This window comes from Pelobates fuscus, chromosome 2 (assembly GCF_036172605.1).
Source record: "Pelobates fuscus isolate aPelFus1 chromosome 2, aPelFus1.pri, whole genome shotgun sequence".
NCBI classification, from domain to species: domain Eukaryota; kingdom Metazoa; phylum Chordata; class Amphibia; order Anura; family Pelobatidae; genus Pelobates; species Pelobates fuscus.
Genome location: NC_086318.1, coordinates 74,904,818 through 74,922,479, shown reverse-complemented (window position 1 = coordinate 74,922,479; position 17,662 = coordinate 74,904,818). Strand labels below are relative to the sequence as shown.

General features: G+C 37.7%; 1 protein-coding gene across 1 annotated transcript; it reads right to left on the bottom strand.

Moving 5' to 3' along the window:
- Positions 1–1,431: 1,431 nt before the first annotated feature.
- On the bottom strand, positions 1,432–15,889 carry AMOTL2 (angiomotin like 2). Its single transcript, XM_063442251.1, has 10 exons — positions 15,728–15,889; positions 12,115–12,927; positions 10,634–10,787; positions 9,371–9,515; positions 8,768–8,860; positions 6,704–6,999; positions 6,300–6,595; positions 5,412–5,599; positions 4,820–4,975; positions 1,432–2,968 (listed from the first exon to the last, which is right to left on the bottom strand). Exons 2-10 carry the CDS (start codon positions 12,804–12,806, stop codon positions 2,916–2,918), a joined length of 2,073 nt encoding a protein of 690 aa, XP_063298321.1. The 5' UTR covers positions 12,807–12,927; positions 15,728–15,889; the 3' UTR covers positions 1,432–2,915.
- Between the last annotated feature and the right edge of the window lie 1,773 nt (positions 15,890–17,662).

The window sequence follows — 17,662 nt, the reverse complement described above, 5'->3', positions numbered from 1 at the left end:
CATCTCTTGAGCAATTGGCTCTGGAGGTGCGATATACTCTAAGCATGCATGAATGCTGCTTTAGCGCCCATGAAGGTGGGCACTGCAGGAAATATTTCAAGACCAAGGGCAACAGGGAGGAGGTTGAGACTGCAAAATTACTGCACTTTCTGAGACGCCTATCTACTGCCTTATTATTGTTTCGACATGTTAAAAAAGCTGGCTCCCTAAAACAGCCAAAGCATCATCCTTAGCTACAAGAGATCTGGTGGTCCAATTCTGTCTGCAGTCAGGGGGAAATCTCCTCTTCTCTTTGATCTTTGCAACTTACCTTCTTTGCTGACCTTTCAAAAGGTACACGAGCCTAGAGAACATCTCTTCGCCCCTTCATTGGCCTCCGGAGAACGCAAGCTATCAGCTACAGATGGAGTCTTTCCCGCATCCTCCTGGTGTTCCATGGAGGAGCGCAACTACCAGTCCAGGATATCCATGTAGCGAATTTCATTTTAGTGAGTTTGAGCCTACCCCAAGAATCGCTTTTGACCACTCTGTAATGTGGTCTCAGAGGCTTCTCCCCATTGCTGGCATCCATCTACTATAACCCTGTTCGTTCCATGGACAGCTACTCTGGACCCATACGTGGCTGCTATGACCTGAAGCTTACATGTGATAGATGTGTCCAAAGCTCGTTCTACCCCCCACGTTAAGATCTTTAAATTCATGGAACAATAGACCTGATGGTTGCAAGGAGGATTACAGCATTATTTGTTGCCTCACTTTTCCTTCACCAGTCAATATAATGAACTATGCCATTAGAGCTTTGAGACACTCTTTAGAGCCCTGATAATTTGTTATACTTATCTATAATGAAACAGTTCACCCTCCAAGTTTTTTGATCTGCACAGTCTGTTTTTGTTATAATGCTGATAACACGTTTCTTTTGTATAAAAAAAAATGGTGATGTATACATTGTTAGTGAACTGTGCAAAAATAAATAAAATTATAAAAATAAATAAAAGATTTGTTAGCACAGCTATAATGCTGAATTATATAGTGTACACTTTTACCTTAGAGGGACCTTCTAGTTTCCATATACACATATATGTGCACAAGGATTGAAAGTGTAATCTGTACAGCCTACAGGCTATGACATCAATGAATAGCAATGATTGTACTAGCAGGATTTAAAGGATATTGAAAAAGACGTGAACAAAAGAAGTTAATATGACTGTAAGATAGAGGGTAATATGGAGAAATTCCATTTAATGGATAAGGTACACGTTCAGAATAGTCTTACAAAAGAAATAAGACAAACAAAGAACTATATATGTGTTCGGGGGCGTAAAAGGGGAGATGAATTTGAACAACAAATACGTTTCAACCTTCCAATAGATAGGAACCTTCCAATAGTAAGGGAAACCACATTTGCAAATTACGATAGCCACACCAGTGTATTTTTCTTTGCAAATTTATTTAGTTTTGTATTTAAAATAACAACATTCTGGTCTGCAACAGCAGAACCAGTTGGCATCCAGGCAGCATATAATATTGCAGAATAATATTAATAAACAACAGGCACGCTTACATTTTTAAATACTTTCGATAACTTAAGTACACTCAAAAAAAAAAAAAAAATTCTGATTCATACGTCTTTGGAATAGAACTTTCACAGCACAGAGATAGAAATAAAAATACCGAAATATATATATTATATTTATAATCCTTTCACTGCCAAAGGGAAGGCTTTGGAGACCCCCATCCCTTTGGCAGAGATATGGATTAGGAAAGGGGCGACCATAATTTTTTAATTTTTTTTTTTTTTATTTCTTCTTTTGTTATTGCTCTATAAAATATTTAAATGATTTTTAGATTTTGTAAACAACACACATGTATTGATCTGAGAAACAAAAAGATCTGCCATTGTCCGGCAACGGCAGTCACGTAAGAGCGAGAAGAACAGAGGGGTACGATATTTTAGGATATAAAATAAATATAAAAGGGGACTTATTCACTAAAGAGCAAGATGTGGGTGAGCCAAGATGCAAAATATAGGCTAAATTTGCTGAGATGTAAAACTTTTTTTCCAGTTCTATTGAACTGCAGATTACTTCCAACGGGGCCAAATCGAATATTCTATCCAAACATCCTTTTTTGAAAAAAATTTTTTACGAAAAACGCTTAAGAGTGTTTGGATGTGTTGGAGTAATAATATTTGGCTCACTAATTTTTAGATATATATAGCTCTATTAGTAAATACCATATTGTTACTAAAACATCACAGAATCTAAGAGCTTATTAAGAAAGGCATTCTAAAAACCTTTGATGCACATTGAATCCCTCTGACCAGCAAGTGATCAGTTCAGAGAGAGACATTTCTCAGTTGTATAAATACAGAGATTTATAAAAATAAACACATACATATTTACATGAAAAATACTTGGGACAAGAGTCCCGGTAACTTTTAACCACTTCACCACTACACACTTTCATTGCAGGGCTTTTTTTTCCTTTTCTATTTTTTTTAGCAGCAAAGAGTTGTTGGCCTGTGACATTACAAAACCAAAAATGAACTCTTCTACCCCGGAATGTCCATCTCTTTCAAGGTAGGCCTGAATTAAGGTGAGCTGCATTCCGAAACCAGCTGTCCAATCTGCTCGACCTCAGTCTTTTTAAGAGCCTTTCAACGTGAAATAATTGTTTACGTTTATTAATCCAGGCTGGCGGAGAACATCCCTTCACGCTCGTAGCTTCCATCACCTCCTCCCAGCTCGGCGACTTATTGGGGTGATTGTTACTGTGCAAGTCCTTGATCCTTTGGTGGGGGGACTATCTTGACCTGCTGCGAGAGATTGACCTCTGGGTTTTCCAAAATTATAAGACTTTCTTTCGTTTTCGTCACTTCCAAGATTGACATGATAGTCCAGTTAAATACAGACCTAGATAAGAATCTCTACCATTTCAGAAGCGTTGGAATTTTTTGATGATATTTCTGTAATATGAGAAAAAAAAGAGGGCATTAATGGTCTGCTTAAAATTAGACAATTATTTTCATAACGGATGAATACACCCAAAAGCAACAGATGCACATCGTTTAATTTCAAATGATATATTCATATAAACCTGTTGTTCTGTAACATTTTGTATTTGTCTCATTTATTGTTAAATTTCCCCCTTTTTCTTTTCTTAGCCCTGCGGAATATGATGGCGCTATATAAATGTCAAAAATATGAATAATAATATGTGCCTCGACTTATTTTTCTAATTTTAAATTTACTCGTCAGCATAGGTATGATTAAACAAATTAAAATGAGTCATGCTTTTTTAAAATTTATTTTGATGACAGATGCCAAGTATATTAACATTATGTGAGAAGATGTTAATAAAATGCACAAAACTTCTATGTGGCATTTTTAATATTTTAGTTGCCAGCGGAATAATATAAAAAAAATTGTCACAGCCATTAATATGCATTCATTGAATAGTCTAGAGGACATAAAGCACATTGGCTATGCATGACTGCATCAAAGTGCTAGCTATTGGCAATTCCATTAATAATGATTCACCTTCCAAATGGTTATTAAATTGAAAAATGTTGAGGAAGACAATATGTGACCAACCACGTCAATATGTACAAAGAAGGCAATGCATATCATATCTCACAAAACACACATACATAGCATTTTAACTGGTTGATTTTTCAAATGCTTCAAATAGATTTTAAATGTTTAGAACACATTTAGAAAAGGCAAATGCCTTACCTAAATAAGATGTGAAAAGAATTTCTATGGCTCACTTGCGTCAGACATATGGTTCTGCCCTCAAGCTTTAGGAGTCTACAGAGGCACAGTTTTTTTGTTATTGAGATACAATTGTGTGTTGCTCTGGACTTTAATGTCTGAATATTTTAAAAGCTTGGTCATACTGGCTTATTTTCTTTGCCTGCCTTGCCGTGTGAGGGGGAGGAAGATTTAAAAGGAGGACATTCCAAGCATGTCTGTGGGTTTGAACGATCAGCAGATACATTGCATCTTCCCAGAGTAAAACAAGTGGTGAGGTTACATCCAGCACAGACTGAGTATGCCAGGGGCAGATCGAGAAGTGGGAGGCAGTGTTACATCTGACCAACTGGTAGAAGATCACTGGGACATTCCCAGAAATTGAAGGACATCTAAAAAGGTCCTCACCCCAAAAAAATGTTTACTCTCCGTTAACCAATTTTTATTTCTTATCATGGAAAACAAATAAACACTTGGTCATCAGAGCAGTTGTTCTGTCTAGGATGGTTTAGGTAGGGGTACCGACCATTTTTTTTTTCTTTTAAACCTCAGTATTGCTCACTTCCCCCTTCTCTCAAGTCTTTTGGCCTCACACCTGCATTCTGTTTCCAGCTGCATAGCTGACATTCATTAGGATTAGTCATCACCAAGGGAGGCCAAGCCTTGGCAGGGATTGTGAGAGGAGAAAGCTCTTAGCTATGCAGGGCTCGGCACGGGCTCAGCCTGGGGGAGGGGAGGTGAGAGAGAGCAGCTTCTGCTGTTGTGAAACCATCCTCTTACACATACACATGCATACATGCACACACACACAAACATACAAACACATGCATCCATAAACTAGAAAAGGTTTTTTACATAAATAATCCTACTGAATGAGCTACACTGTATCTATATATGTGTCTGTATATGTGATTTAAGGTTTTGTCCTGGATGAGAGCACACAGTTAAACCCAAGCAGAGATGTAGAAAAATCATGTCTTCTTGCATGTTTTGCACATTGTCTTGTTACAATCTGCCCTGAATCGCCATACTACTATCTCCATCACATTGTCATGGTTCCTTACCTACTGAGGAGCCTGCATTTCGTTCCATTATCAATTCAGTCATAACGCTTTGCTGTGTGCCACATTCTGTTTGGGTACAACCATCTTTGCTCCCATGCTTGGAGTGAATACGTAAGACAGGCACGCCGAATGATGACAGCTCGCTTGGTTTGTTGGCTACAAAAAAAGTCAGAGATCTTGTATTAGAATGGATTGTGCTGAAACCAAAAATCAGTATATTGGTAGCCAATTATAGTGGAATCATAACCCTTTCTGTGAAAAGGGCATACCATGGGAATCTTTTCTGTAACATTTAGCCCCCATACAATTTTCTGTTCTGGAAATCTTATATTTTCTAGGTCATCTTATGATGTAGAACAGACTGTCTATGCCAATTACATTCCACTATAGCAAGGTCTTTTAATGTTACAGTATTCTGAATTTATCTGTAATGATAAACCAGACAGTGTGAGACATTCCTAATATTGACATTAGCTTGTCAACTCCCTTCTCTAACGAATGTATCAGTCTGCCTCTGTCTGTTGAATAAAACAGAAATAAAAGACAAATCTAGCAAGCTTCTAAGAGCTAGTGTAACAATTAGAGAACTCACCTGTTGCTCCTATGGGGGTGCTGGCTGTTATTCTTTCATTTGAGGGTGGGGTTTGGCTGATCCCCGATGGAGTGAAAATAGAAGGAACAGATTTGGCAGGTCGGAGAGCGCCTTGATAAGGTTTTCGTTGCTGTAGAACCTTTATAACTGCATCTTTCTCCAGTATCTGAGCATGGAGGGCCTTGATTCTAGTGAAAAAAAAAATACATTTTATTACTTCAAAAGATCAATTAAAAGGACACTATAGGCACTCAGACCACTTCATCTCATTCATCTTTGTATTCCTAACAATAAGGTTTTTCTTAAAATTTCTTGAAATGCGCTCAAATATAGAGTAATCCATTGTATAAACATAAACAGAGTTCTCGAATTACACCCGTTTTTAAAATTGCATTATGTAAAACAATATCGAGATAAGCTACTGATTAAATACTGCGATTAGGAATTCTAAATATAAGCACTAACATCAAAGGAGATCAGTTGTGTGTTCTCACTGTATTGTCCAAAGTAAAGAACAAACACAAGGAAAGCTGCCAAGATTTTTTTCCCATCTCTTGGGAATATTGTTTCTGTATCACTCAGATATGAGCAAAGCCACCTATCTGTCCCAACATGTCTACAAGCTCGAAGAGGAATGTTGTTTGAACTAAATATGCTTTAGGATGTCAATGTAGAATAGAGAATTCCAACACCTCCACTCAATTTCACGTACACTTCTTAAAGTGGGAAGCTCATAAACATTCATAAAAATAAAACAATCTGACAATGAAACCTTTTCTTTTGTTCCTTAATTTGACTACAGATGATCAAACCAAGACACAGGATATTTGGAACATGACTAATATATGATATACAATACAAACACAACTAAGAATGCATGTAGCATACCTATTCTCCATCTCCTGATGCCTATGGCTGGCCATCAACAAGTCCTCATTAAAACTGCTGTTGGGCGAGTGGCGAGGTGAATGATTGATAATGGTAGTGTCTCGTTGAGCAGCCGCTGTGGCTGCGGCATCCATAGCAAACTGCCGCATAGTACGTTCTTCCAGATACTTCTGCTCCCACTTGGTCATATCGGCCTCAAGGGCTAATATTTTCTCTTCTTTCTCTCGCAACTGCTCAGAGAGGATTGTGGCAGAGAGTTCTGGGGAAAGGTTTCCATTCTGTGCTGTTGGTTGCCTCTGTTGGGAGAGATACATTGGAGTAAGAATTACTATAGTACAAACCCCGTGACCTAATCACTTAATCATCATTGCTGCTGTAACAACCAGCTCTAAAAGGACCTTTACCTGCTGAGCTCTTAGTGTCTTCAACTCCTGTTCCAGTCGGGTTCGAAGGCGAAGTTCAAGCTGTTCCCTCTTCTCACAGGCAGCCTGAAGTTGGCTCAATGCTTGCTGCAACCTCTCTACTTTCTCTACATATGCTCGCTTCTTGCGCAGCTCATCCTCAGTACGTGCGGCTCTGGACTGTGCATTGCTAAGGGCTTGCTCCAACAATTCAGCTCGTCGTCGCTGATCCTCATTGGCACCGCGTAGCAAACTGATCTCCTTCTCTAGCTTCTCTCTTTCTTGCTGCTGATCACGACCTGTTCAAGAAGGAAAAAGAATGATATTGTTTAGATAAGGGCATGTGCATAAGTATAAAAATGAATTCTTAGAATGTTCTATTGGTAGAATCTGAGCCATGCATAAGGAAACCCTGAAACGATTACTTAAAAGTTTGTGTACTACATCATAAGTATGCTAGTCTTGGACACAGATGTCTCATACAGGTTTTGTAGAAGGAAAATATTTTATCTAAAAGTTCTTGAATCGAAATCAGGATTCTAGAGGAGTTATCACTGGCTAATGTTCCTGTGTATTGAAATTAGAATGTAGTGTATCTATGCAATATATCATTTCTATAGTAGTACGAAAAACGTCTGTAAGAAGATGCAGATCCCATATTTAGCAAAGGACCATATATTACACAGGAACCAAGTATGGAACTGTCTATACATTAAAGAGAGAGATCAGCTTTCGACAAAGTTTTCTTCATAATTCCTTTAAAAACATCAACAGGAATATTCAAAAGTGTAAGGTAAACTTGACTATGAATTCAACGTTCCATGAAAAGGTTAAGCAAACAAATGAGTTCCCAGGCTTGGAACAGTCTGAGAGCACAGAGATGACAGCTCCAGGATGTATATCCTGGATAGACCAGTTCTCAATCATGGCCTTTGCAGCCTCCTAAACATGAAGATCGAATTCTATGGATAATTTAAAAAAAAAAAAGGCTTGAATGCTTTTTTGCAGAATATCCAAGGATATCATTAATATGCATCTAAAAAGGCTGTTGATCAGAGGAGAACTTTGATTGACATTATGGAGTCAAGAAAGAATTTTCCCTTTTTTGTGATATAATTGGCTGGCTCAATACAATGCAAAAAGAGAGCACAGCTTATCATTTATTTCAGTTATTATTATTTATAAAGCCCCAACAGATTCCATAGCACTGATCTCAAGTTATCATGTGACCTTCATGTCACAATTACCCACAATGTAGTATGATTTTTAAAAAAAACTACTATAATATAAAGTTTTAAAAATTAATTGACCTGGCAATTTATACAAATAAATACAAAGTAGCAATGGTTTACAAACCAATGACAATGGCATTTTTACCTTTAGATAATTGTGCTATTTTGAACAGGAGGACATCACAAACACTGTGTTGTGTTTACACATATGTGTGAGTCCCATCCTGTTAACCCATTGTATGCAGTATGCTTGGGTAATTTTAAGTGTTTGTAGGTTAGGGGGCAGCTATTGGAATGCGAAGAATTCAGGTCACATTGAGCCCTGTTTGTTTGCTACAGGATATTGAGATTTTCCACAGGATGCAGTAAAAAAAGAGTTATGGCACTCCTTCCTCTGTATCCTTAAAAGGTGTGTCTGTAAATCACACGTATCCAGCCAGGTCTGTTAACCAAATATTTTTTAAGAATAAACACAGCGTTTGGACCTTACATATATGAAAATGCATGTCTTCAAAACAAGCTGCAGAAAGCAGTCTAAACAAAATGGCTCGCTCACACCAAAGTACCGAGAAAAAAAAACCCAAAAAACAAAATGTTATTTAAAATACCACCAAGACATAAAAAGTATGCCGTGGACTGTTTAAATATTTTCGAATGTCACAAAAGGTTTCCTTTTGTAATAAGCATGTGTTTGTACAGCATGGACATATGGACATATGAGATTTCCCATACAGCTTTTTATAGATAAATAAGGATAATATAGCTATTTGATCAACCCCACTCTTAATAGACAGCAACAAGTTCAAGTCTATATTGAAGACATCATGGTACTTACATTGAGCAATCAGCTTTGAAACTGCTCCTTGGGTGTCATCTCTTTGCTCCACACGTTTAAGAGCTAGCTGTTTGTTAGCAGACTCCAAGCGTTCTACATTAAGAAATACAAAATTAAAGCCGATGAGAATCCAGAAGAATGAGTTGTGTTGAGATCACGTAGATTTTTACAATCCTTCAGAGGTCAGATGCCAAGAAAATAAAAGTCCTTCCAAATGTATTCTAACCTGCCATGTAAAATCAGATTATAATTCGAGAGCGCGTGACCTGCAGCTACACACTCTTGTCCAAAAATATTTAATGTACGATGAAGGATCAGGATGAAGGATATTAAGTCTTTAGAAGAAAGCCAATCTAAAGGTAGTCTTATAATGCCTTATTTTGTTCTAACATACTTCAGGAAAACAATTTGGAGACTGATGTTTTTTTGTAATAAATTGTTCCTTGTCTTTGCTTGTGATACTAATGTCTGTGTTTTTTTTCTATATCAGCGCCTTCCCGCTTTGCCTATTCAGCAAAGCCTAATAATCACTGTATAATGCTAACTGTGATTGACAGGGTTCTAGTGTGTGACCTATGTGAAAAATGTCTTCTTGGAGCATACCTCTAAGATCACGATTGAAATCCTGCATGCGCCTCATCTCCCCCTCCATCTTGGTCCTCATAGCACTCTCAAGGGTCTCTCGCTTAGAAGATGCCTTCATAAGGCTTTCATAGGCTTCAGAGATGCGTTGAATTTCTGTTTCCAGCTATAGAGGAGAGACAGTGAGAATCAATAAGTGTACAACTCTTCGTATTGTGTCCATTCTCATAGATTCGCCACAAAATTGTTTTTTACACAGTATAAAAAAAAAAAAGCTTTTACTGATACCATAGAGGTTGCCAAGCAAAACTAGTGCTCCTAGTACAAAACTATATTTAAAAATAAATAGAATGTATTTATCAGTCAATATATCCATTAAAATATTTACAAGCTGAACGATTTTAAGAAGAGAATTTTTAAAGTCCAGTTAATTTGCTTAAAACTAAACAGACAATATTCACAGAAAATGTCAACAATACAGCATTAAAAAAAAAAAATTATACAAAATACGGATTATTTCTGTAGATGTTATGCCACCTGCCTGTCTGGATTACACATTTGCCATGGGGTTGGATCCCCCTCCCTTCTTCTTACAGCTGAGGCCTTCCTAACACAAGCACCTTTTCATCCACACACAATGGCTCATTTATGCCATATCAGGTCAGCTCAAGCAGAACACAAAATTTAAGCAACTGTCAGCAGACCTCAGTTCTAAGTGTGCCTCTAACAAATGGCTCATGGCTGTCCCATTGTTCCCGATCTTTTGCAGCTGTTAATGGGGAGACGATACAGAAAGTGTGTTGGGGGTGGGTATGAATTGGAAAAAAGTGAAAGGGACTTGGATGACAAAACAAAACTGAGAGGGGTGGGCAACCGTAGTGCCCCCCCTTTCACGGCCAGATGGGTTTCCTGCCACAATGACTTGTCTGTGGAAAGGTTTCTTGGAAGCATGGTAATGAGTTTTCCAATGTTTAGGCACTAACTTGGGAACGTTCTAAGACAAGCAACTGTTGATGGATAATTCATAGTTAAATTGTGGATATTGATACCTCTTAATAGTTTGGTTTCTGAAGAATGGATTTTACAATTTTTAAGCCTCAATCACATTATCCACACAGAACCTTTGTATCTTATTCCGCTATCTACAACAATAAATAGTAGAAGACAGATCTTGTAGAGCAGAGAAGCTTTGTAGTTGTGTTTTGTCAATCATGCTGTAAATTGTACATTCATTGCACCTTTGGCAACATTAAGTTGAGGTTGACTGCAGAGATTAAAATTTACCTTTTGTATCCTAACAGCTTTTTCACTGTAACTTTCCAGCTCCATTCGTAACTTTTCATTTTCTCTCAAAAGAGCATCCATCCGAGCCATATGTGATCCCGTTATATTAAAAGATGCCATAGGTCCATAATTAAGGTTCTGGTCCTGCACAGCCCTGTGGGAGATAAATTGACAGATGGTGTGAGATATAAACCAGCTTGTTGTTCGTAACCATGAGAAATACATTGTTCTGTGGCAACGTGGATAGACATATGCAAATTATGACATACCCAGAGATAAATTACAATGATGTGTTTGAGACTGAAAAAAATAATAATTTTATCAAAACATTGCAGTGTGCATAGTGTATGGCAGGATGTAGATGCCCAGATAGTTCAGGTAGACAGTATCACTACTACGATTTATAATTAGTTTTATAAAGAAGCAATTACAGTATTGTCAGTCCACATACCAATGCCTGGAAGGAAGGGTAATACAAATTTAAGTTTACAGTCTAAAGTCAGAATAATGCATCTTCCTTTCACGCCATTTGTTGGAATTTTAGGTATTCAAAATGGCCATCACAATAGAACTGGTATTTCCGTTGGTTATCCCAAACGTATTTGCTGCCAAAAGGCTCACAAGATTTAACAAGTGAGCAAATTCTTTTATTGTGAGACTGAACATATTCCTTGACCATTATCTACTCTTGTTGCAAAGAGACCTACTTCCTGTCTCCATTTATCTTTTCCTGTCTGAACAATAAAGAATGGTGGAGACTCCACTAACTCAGTGTTTACTGTCAGAGAAACTCTAAATTCCAGAGACACTAATAGTTTTTTTTTGTAGTTTTTTTTTTACATCCCCTTTTTTAGAAGCTATTGATAAAATGTAGGTCTTTACTACGTGCATAAGCAGCTACTCTATCTGGACTATACATTGGCTGAACCGACGTCAGCAACTCTGCGTGATGATTTAGAGTTTAGAGTGTAGCAAAGCTGACTCTCTAATTTTGAATGGTTTTCATCGGTGTTATAGTGTAGTGTTTAAATGGTCAACTTGAGTAAGAAGTAACAGAAATATATACATAAAATGTATACTTAGTTTTGTGTTACATTTCCTTTTGAACATGGCAGATTAAACAAAAGGTTATAGCTCTCTACGGAACCCAAAAAAGGAACTAATGAAAGGAAATAGACTGCTATTATGTTACACATAACAATGAGGAATTTTATCTTTGTGACATAAAACATCATAGAATCATCATTAAACAATAAGCAAAATCCAGTTTATAACACATGGGTCATACTACTGCAGCAGTATACACTAGTCCAGGCAAACTTCCGCACTCCAGATGTTTTTGACTACATCTTCTATAATACTCTTACAGCCATAATGCTGGCAAAGGAGATGAAGCCCACAACATCTAGAGTGCCGAAGGTTCCCTACCCTTGCACAAGGCCATATTTACATGAGTTTGGATCAGATGTATTTTAACTCACCTGACTTCAGACTGATGGTAAAGCGGAAGATCCCCACCATAGTGCCTCTGATCTTGAACATATCCACTGACATTATGATCCTGGTGTCCATAACTTGGGTATTCTGGAGGAGCTGAATTGTAGTGCACCCCCTCCTGATGTCCATGAGCCACTGATAGCTGATATTGTCTAGAGAGCTGGGGAAAGCTATGAGAAGAGCTCATGAGGTTTTGTGGCTTGGCACCATTGCGTTCCAGAGACATCTGCAGTAGACGTTCACTCAGAGACCTGACATGGCCATGCTTAAGTTCTTTAAGGGATTGGTCCTGTCGATGATGAGAACCATGTTCTACCTGTTGACTGTTCTGTGCTGCATAGTACTGGGAGAGGGCAGCCTTAGCTTCTTCATAAGTTGGGAGCTCCTCACCCTTATGCTGAAATTCTTGCACTTTGTACATGGGGTTCTCCAAATAGAAATGGTCAGAGTGATGCTCTTGACCTTGTGGTTCCTGTCTTGCTGAAGGTGCCATCTGTACCTCCTCTTGCTCAAGGCTTTCAAGGGAAGACCTGGGGCTACCATTGCCACCTCCACCTCTCAATGCCTGTTGCTGAATAGCTAATAATGTGCGGTTCTCACTGAGGTTGCCATACCTCAACTGCTCCTGAATCAGGCGATGCAGAACTGTTCCAGACGAGTCCTCTGCCGTCCTCATTCTTACTTACAAAGCCAAAAAAATTAATCCCCCAAAAAAAGATTTAAAGAGTTTCCTCAAAATAATTCTGGATAATCCTCTCCCCAAAATTTACACTGACCCACAGATCTGTTGCCAAAGCCTGCGGGTGAGAAGAAAAAAGTCCTTTAAAAATCAGAATGGAAACACCTTGCATGCCAACATCTTGCGTACAAACATTTTGCATACAAAATAGAACCAACATCTTCATAAAAACCAAACAAAACACTTCCTTAAAGTACAGGGATACATCTTTTGTTTAGCATTCAACACTTTTTATTCTGAAATAAAATTAGCATGTTCTGTGCTTCTGCTCTGATATCCTTTGTACTTACTATTAACTCTTAATAAAAATAAAAAAATAAAAACGCTTTAAAAGGCACTTAAATTCACAAGGAATAGTTAATCAATCTGTTTTTGACCAGATCTTACCCAAGAAAATGTAAAATCTCACACGTGCACACACTGTAGTGCAGAGCACATAAAAAAGGTACATTTGTTGTAATGTACATGTCAATAGATAACATCAGAGACTTCCTAGAACATTGCTGGAGGCTGGAATGCTAAGCTTACTGGGATTCTAATTATCTGTTAATATTCTGACCTACATTCCAATAGGACTGACCTTGGTGGCAAATTACTGTGGCTTATTTCAAACACATCAGAATTTCTTTTTTCAAAAACTTTTTTTTTTTTTTTTTAGTTCTATTAAAACCCAAACGTTTTTCGTGTTTATATATCACTTAATAATTCACAGCAATCGCTGGCTTGCTTCTCGCCATAATCTATTCAGATAAAACTAAAGCCCAGGTCTGGCCTCTAATAAAGAGAGGGAAGGAGGGAGGGGGGGCACAGAGATGGAATTCCACCCTGCCTTTCTTATTCAGCTAAAGTCCTGTGTATCTGTGGTATGCCCCCCTGCTGCCTCTGTTTTGCAGCCCGCCCCTAAAATTCCACATTTCCTTGTTTAAGGTGAACAGTCAAAGACAGTGCATGACATATTATATTGCAGGCCTCTGTTAACACACTGTATTTATAAGTCTACTTCAGATAAAAGAAAACATATATGCATTCATACACACAAACACACACACACCCCTCATTCCAGACATTTACAGCAGAACATCTTCTACAACGCTCTTTTCATTAAACAAAGCTGGTAGAAATGCTGGGATCCCTCTCCATCTGGAAAAATCTCTCATAATCCCAACGTTTTTACAGCCGATTACGCTATAACATCTGTAGAAAATGTGTTTAACTGTAAAAAAAATAAAAAATAAAACCTGCTCCCATAAACGGAACCTTTACCACAGTGTACGAGACGCCACCACCTTATACATAGCTGAGAAATGACATCACCGGGCCCTATTGTGTTGCAATGGACATTCTTTAAGAATTGCGGCCCTGCCACAACCGTACAAAGGCCCGTTTTCAAAACAAGAACAAAAATGTTTTTGATAAAAAAACAAACCTTACAAATTCCTAAGCCATTGCTAAGGTGACCAATGGTGAGTGACCAAACACCTGCAGGCCCCACTTATCTTGTCCTTAAAGAATGCACTCTGGTTAACCCTTTACTGACACTGTAAACAATGTAGATACTAAAAAAAACGAAATAATAATCTTCCCAAGGGCACAATCTTACTCTTTTAAACTTTATTTTCACAAAGTCATATTTAGCCAATATCCGAGGTTAGCCTGTCTTTCATATTCTCCATAGTTTGTTTAGCCATTTGCACAGGACCTTCTCCTAATCGTGTCTCTGGTCATTTTTGTATGTCAATTACTTGTCAAATATACCCATTCTATAATTGTAAAGTGCTTCGGAATATGTTGGCGTCATATAAATGCTAATAATAAATTATACCATGTAAACTGTATTTAATGTTGCCGTTCTCAATTATAACACGCATGTTATAGGCCCTCTATCTTTTGTATCTGTCTGTTCTTATTGGGCTTTGTCTTTTTCCCCAATTGTACAGCACTGCGCAATTTGTTGGCGCTTTATAAATGCCACTAATAAAAAATATATATATATTTTTTAAAGTTATAATAGAGATATATATATATATATATAAAAATATATATATATATACACAAACACGTAAAGACCGCTCTTTTTCAGTTATTTAGACAAAATTACAATTGCCCACTTCCCTAAATAATTAAGCAGTCATATTTGAATAGAGCCAAACATGAATTTCCTGATGTTTATCAAATGTGAGGCTTGTGAATTTCACTTGAAATAAACATTTCCTGTTTAAATGTTGTGCTAATCTCGTTATTATCCAAACAATGTTATGCTCCAATCTATAGGGAGAAGTACTGAAAAAAGCCCACGCATCCACATACAGTAATCAGGAAATGTAACATATGGACAAACTAGCACAGCAGCAAAATGTATGCAAGATAAGATATTTATATTTAAAAAAAAAAAAATCTCTCAAAACACAACTTCACTACAAACACATTAATAAACAAACTACTAACCGTGTTATAACTGCTGAAATAAGCACTTTACATAGCCACTATTAACAAATAGGCAGTATAAAATATTGACTTTTCTACTAATAAAATATCCCTCTATTATCAGTGCAGACCAGCAGAAGACAGCCACAAGCGCACGTATTTATCTTTACACATAAACCCACAGTCACATATTACAATGTAGCTTGTAAGCACGTTCGAGCAGAGTCCTCATCACACTATTGTTGCAGTAACACTTTGTAATTGTCTCATTTATTGTTAAATTTCCCCTGTTTATAATATTGTGCAGCGCTGCGGAATAAGTTGGCGCTATATAAATGCAGATAATAATAACAAGCCGTAAACAGTGTTTAAATATTAATTTACAGCAGTGCGAGCAGCACAGGCCCACCAGATACTGTAGCGAGGACACTCACCAAACCATAGCAGATGTGCGGAGCAGCTTATAGGGCCAGCCTGTGTTATATCCTTGCAGTATGGAGCTAGTTGCTAACAGAATGAGAGCTCAGAGCAGACTGAACCTCCAGCAGTCACTCTTCCCAACTGCCTCTATAGCTCTGCTATGCATGGAATGTGAAAGTTTCATGCTACCCTTGGGATAAAAGCTAACCACACATAACCTTTCTCCTGCTGCTCCTCCTCCTCCTCTCCCCCTCCCTCTCTCCCTCTGAACTCAGCCCTCCACCCTCACTCTCTCCAGGAGTTGCAGTTCCAACCGCTGTCCTCTAGAGGCAGCATTATACCCAGAATGGGAAAACAGAGAGCTAGTGACTGCAAGAAAGAATGTATTGTGTACAGGGAAAACAGGTGAGATTCTTGCAGGGTTACTCATTAAACTCTGAATTTTAGTGATCTAAATTAGAATTGGAAAAGCGAGGCTAAAAATTGCCAAACTGCGAGTGTAGCTGGGTTGGAGAAATGTCCCCAATCAGCTCTGTTAGCCTAAATTTTGCCATTTGGATTTCATTTGCTAAGGTATGCTAAAAAATGTGATAAAACCTGACGACAGGTATTATATTTCATTATATTTTTTTGTAAAAGAACAACAACGTTACCATAAAACTTAGTTTGAAAAATGCTCCTTAGTAACCTGCAATAAAGGTATTAATATTTATCAAATCCAGCCCTCTATTGGCCCCACGGACGTCATCACAATACACAATTAAGGTTTGTTTGTTGTTTTTTTATCAGAAATTCTATACCACATAACGACATTGAAAAATAATCCAATTATACTATTTTTATAGTTTGGAGACTTTGACAATTACAATTGCAATTAGTGTATTCTTTTCTGACATCTGCTTTACTATTACATTTTCTAAGGCAGTGAGAGATGGAAAATAAACATTGAAGCCTGTATTATGGAAAACAATGCCATGGAAGACTTCTGGAGACATTGTAACTCAAAGATCAAATGGATTATGACCTTCAGAATGCATACATTTTCTGTAATATTTGCTTTAGTTTTATTTATCTTTATTACGTGAGTTAAAAAAAAAATGTATTAACAGCTGGAATGCCACAGATTGTTCCTTGCCAGCTGCTCAGTATTGCACGCACAAACAGACACACACGCATACATATATACATACATACATTCGAGGACACACGTTTTGTCTTTTGTTTCTTGTTAGTGCAGCACCGAGACATACAGTGCATGTCCCTGACTGCCAGAGACATTGATGGCAGTCACCGTCCCAGGCAGCATTTTCTATTCATGGCTACTATCATGGCTACTATCAATAATATTGTACCATTCCTCTAACTTGCGTGTCTTTTCAGGTGAAAAAAAAAAAGAGAGAGACAGTGTGTCTTTGCTTTCCCTAACCTCTTGCCTTGGATATAATAAGTAATGGGAGAGGGGAAGAATTTGTGATGGTAGCCACAAATGTTGGTGGATGTCCAGAAGTGTACCTCTTCTCAGTTTTGAGTATGCCAGGACATGCAAGTTCCAGTGCTGGACTGGCAGATAGTACAATATTTGGTCAGAAAATAAAGGTGGTTCAAGCATTCTAGATCAATCGTATAGCAGCTACAATGAAGCTACAAGAAGTACAATGTTTCGGCCAACACTAAGGTCTTTGTCAAGCTCTCACCCCAGTGTAATAAACCATATTTATATACATATATATAGGGTACATACCATAGCAATCAATGTGTAAACTATAATCAATTAAGACACACATATTAACTCAAAACTAACAATAAAAAGATAAGCCCCCCAAACCAGAACTCCTTGTAGGGAGGTGGGAGGTTTTATAGCTAAGTCTAGCACAGTTGCCAACAAACGCCAACCACAGGTGGACACCATCTCTTGTGTCTTAATGGATTGAATATAGTTTACACATGGA

What these genes read in the sequence shown, in the direction of transcription:
- AMOTL2 (XM_063442251.1), bottom strand. Translation starts at nt 12,806, where the DNA reads ATGAGGACGGCAGAGGACTCGTCTGGAACAGTTCTGCATCGCCTGATT. An exon ending in TTTCAATCGTGATCTTAGAG is followed by an intron (nt 8,861 to 9,370) that starts GTATGCTCCAAG and finishes TTCTTAATGTAG; the next exon opens with AACGCTTGGAGTCTGCTAAC. An exon ending in CATCAGGAGATGGAGAATAG is followed by an intron (nt 5,600 to 6,299) that starts GTATGCTACATG and finishes TTTTTTCACTAG; the next exon opens with AATCAAGGCCCTCCATGCTC.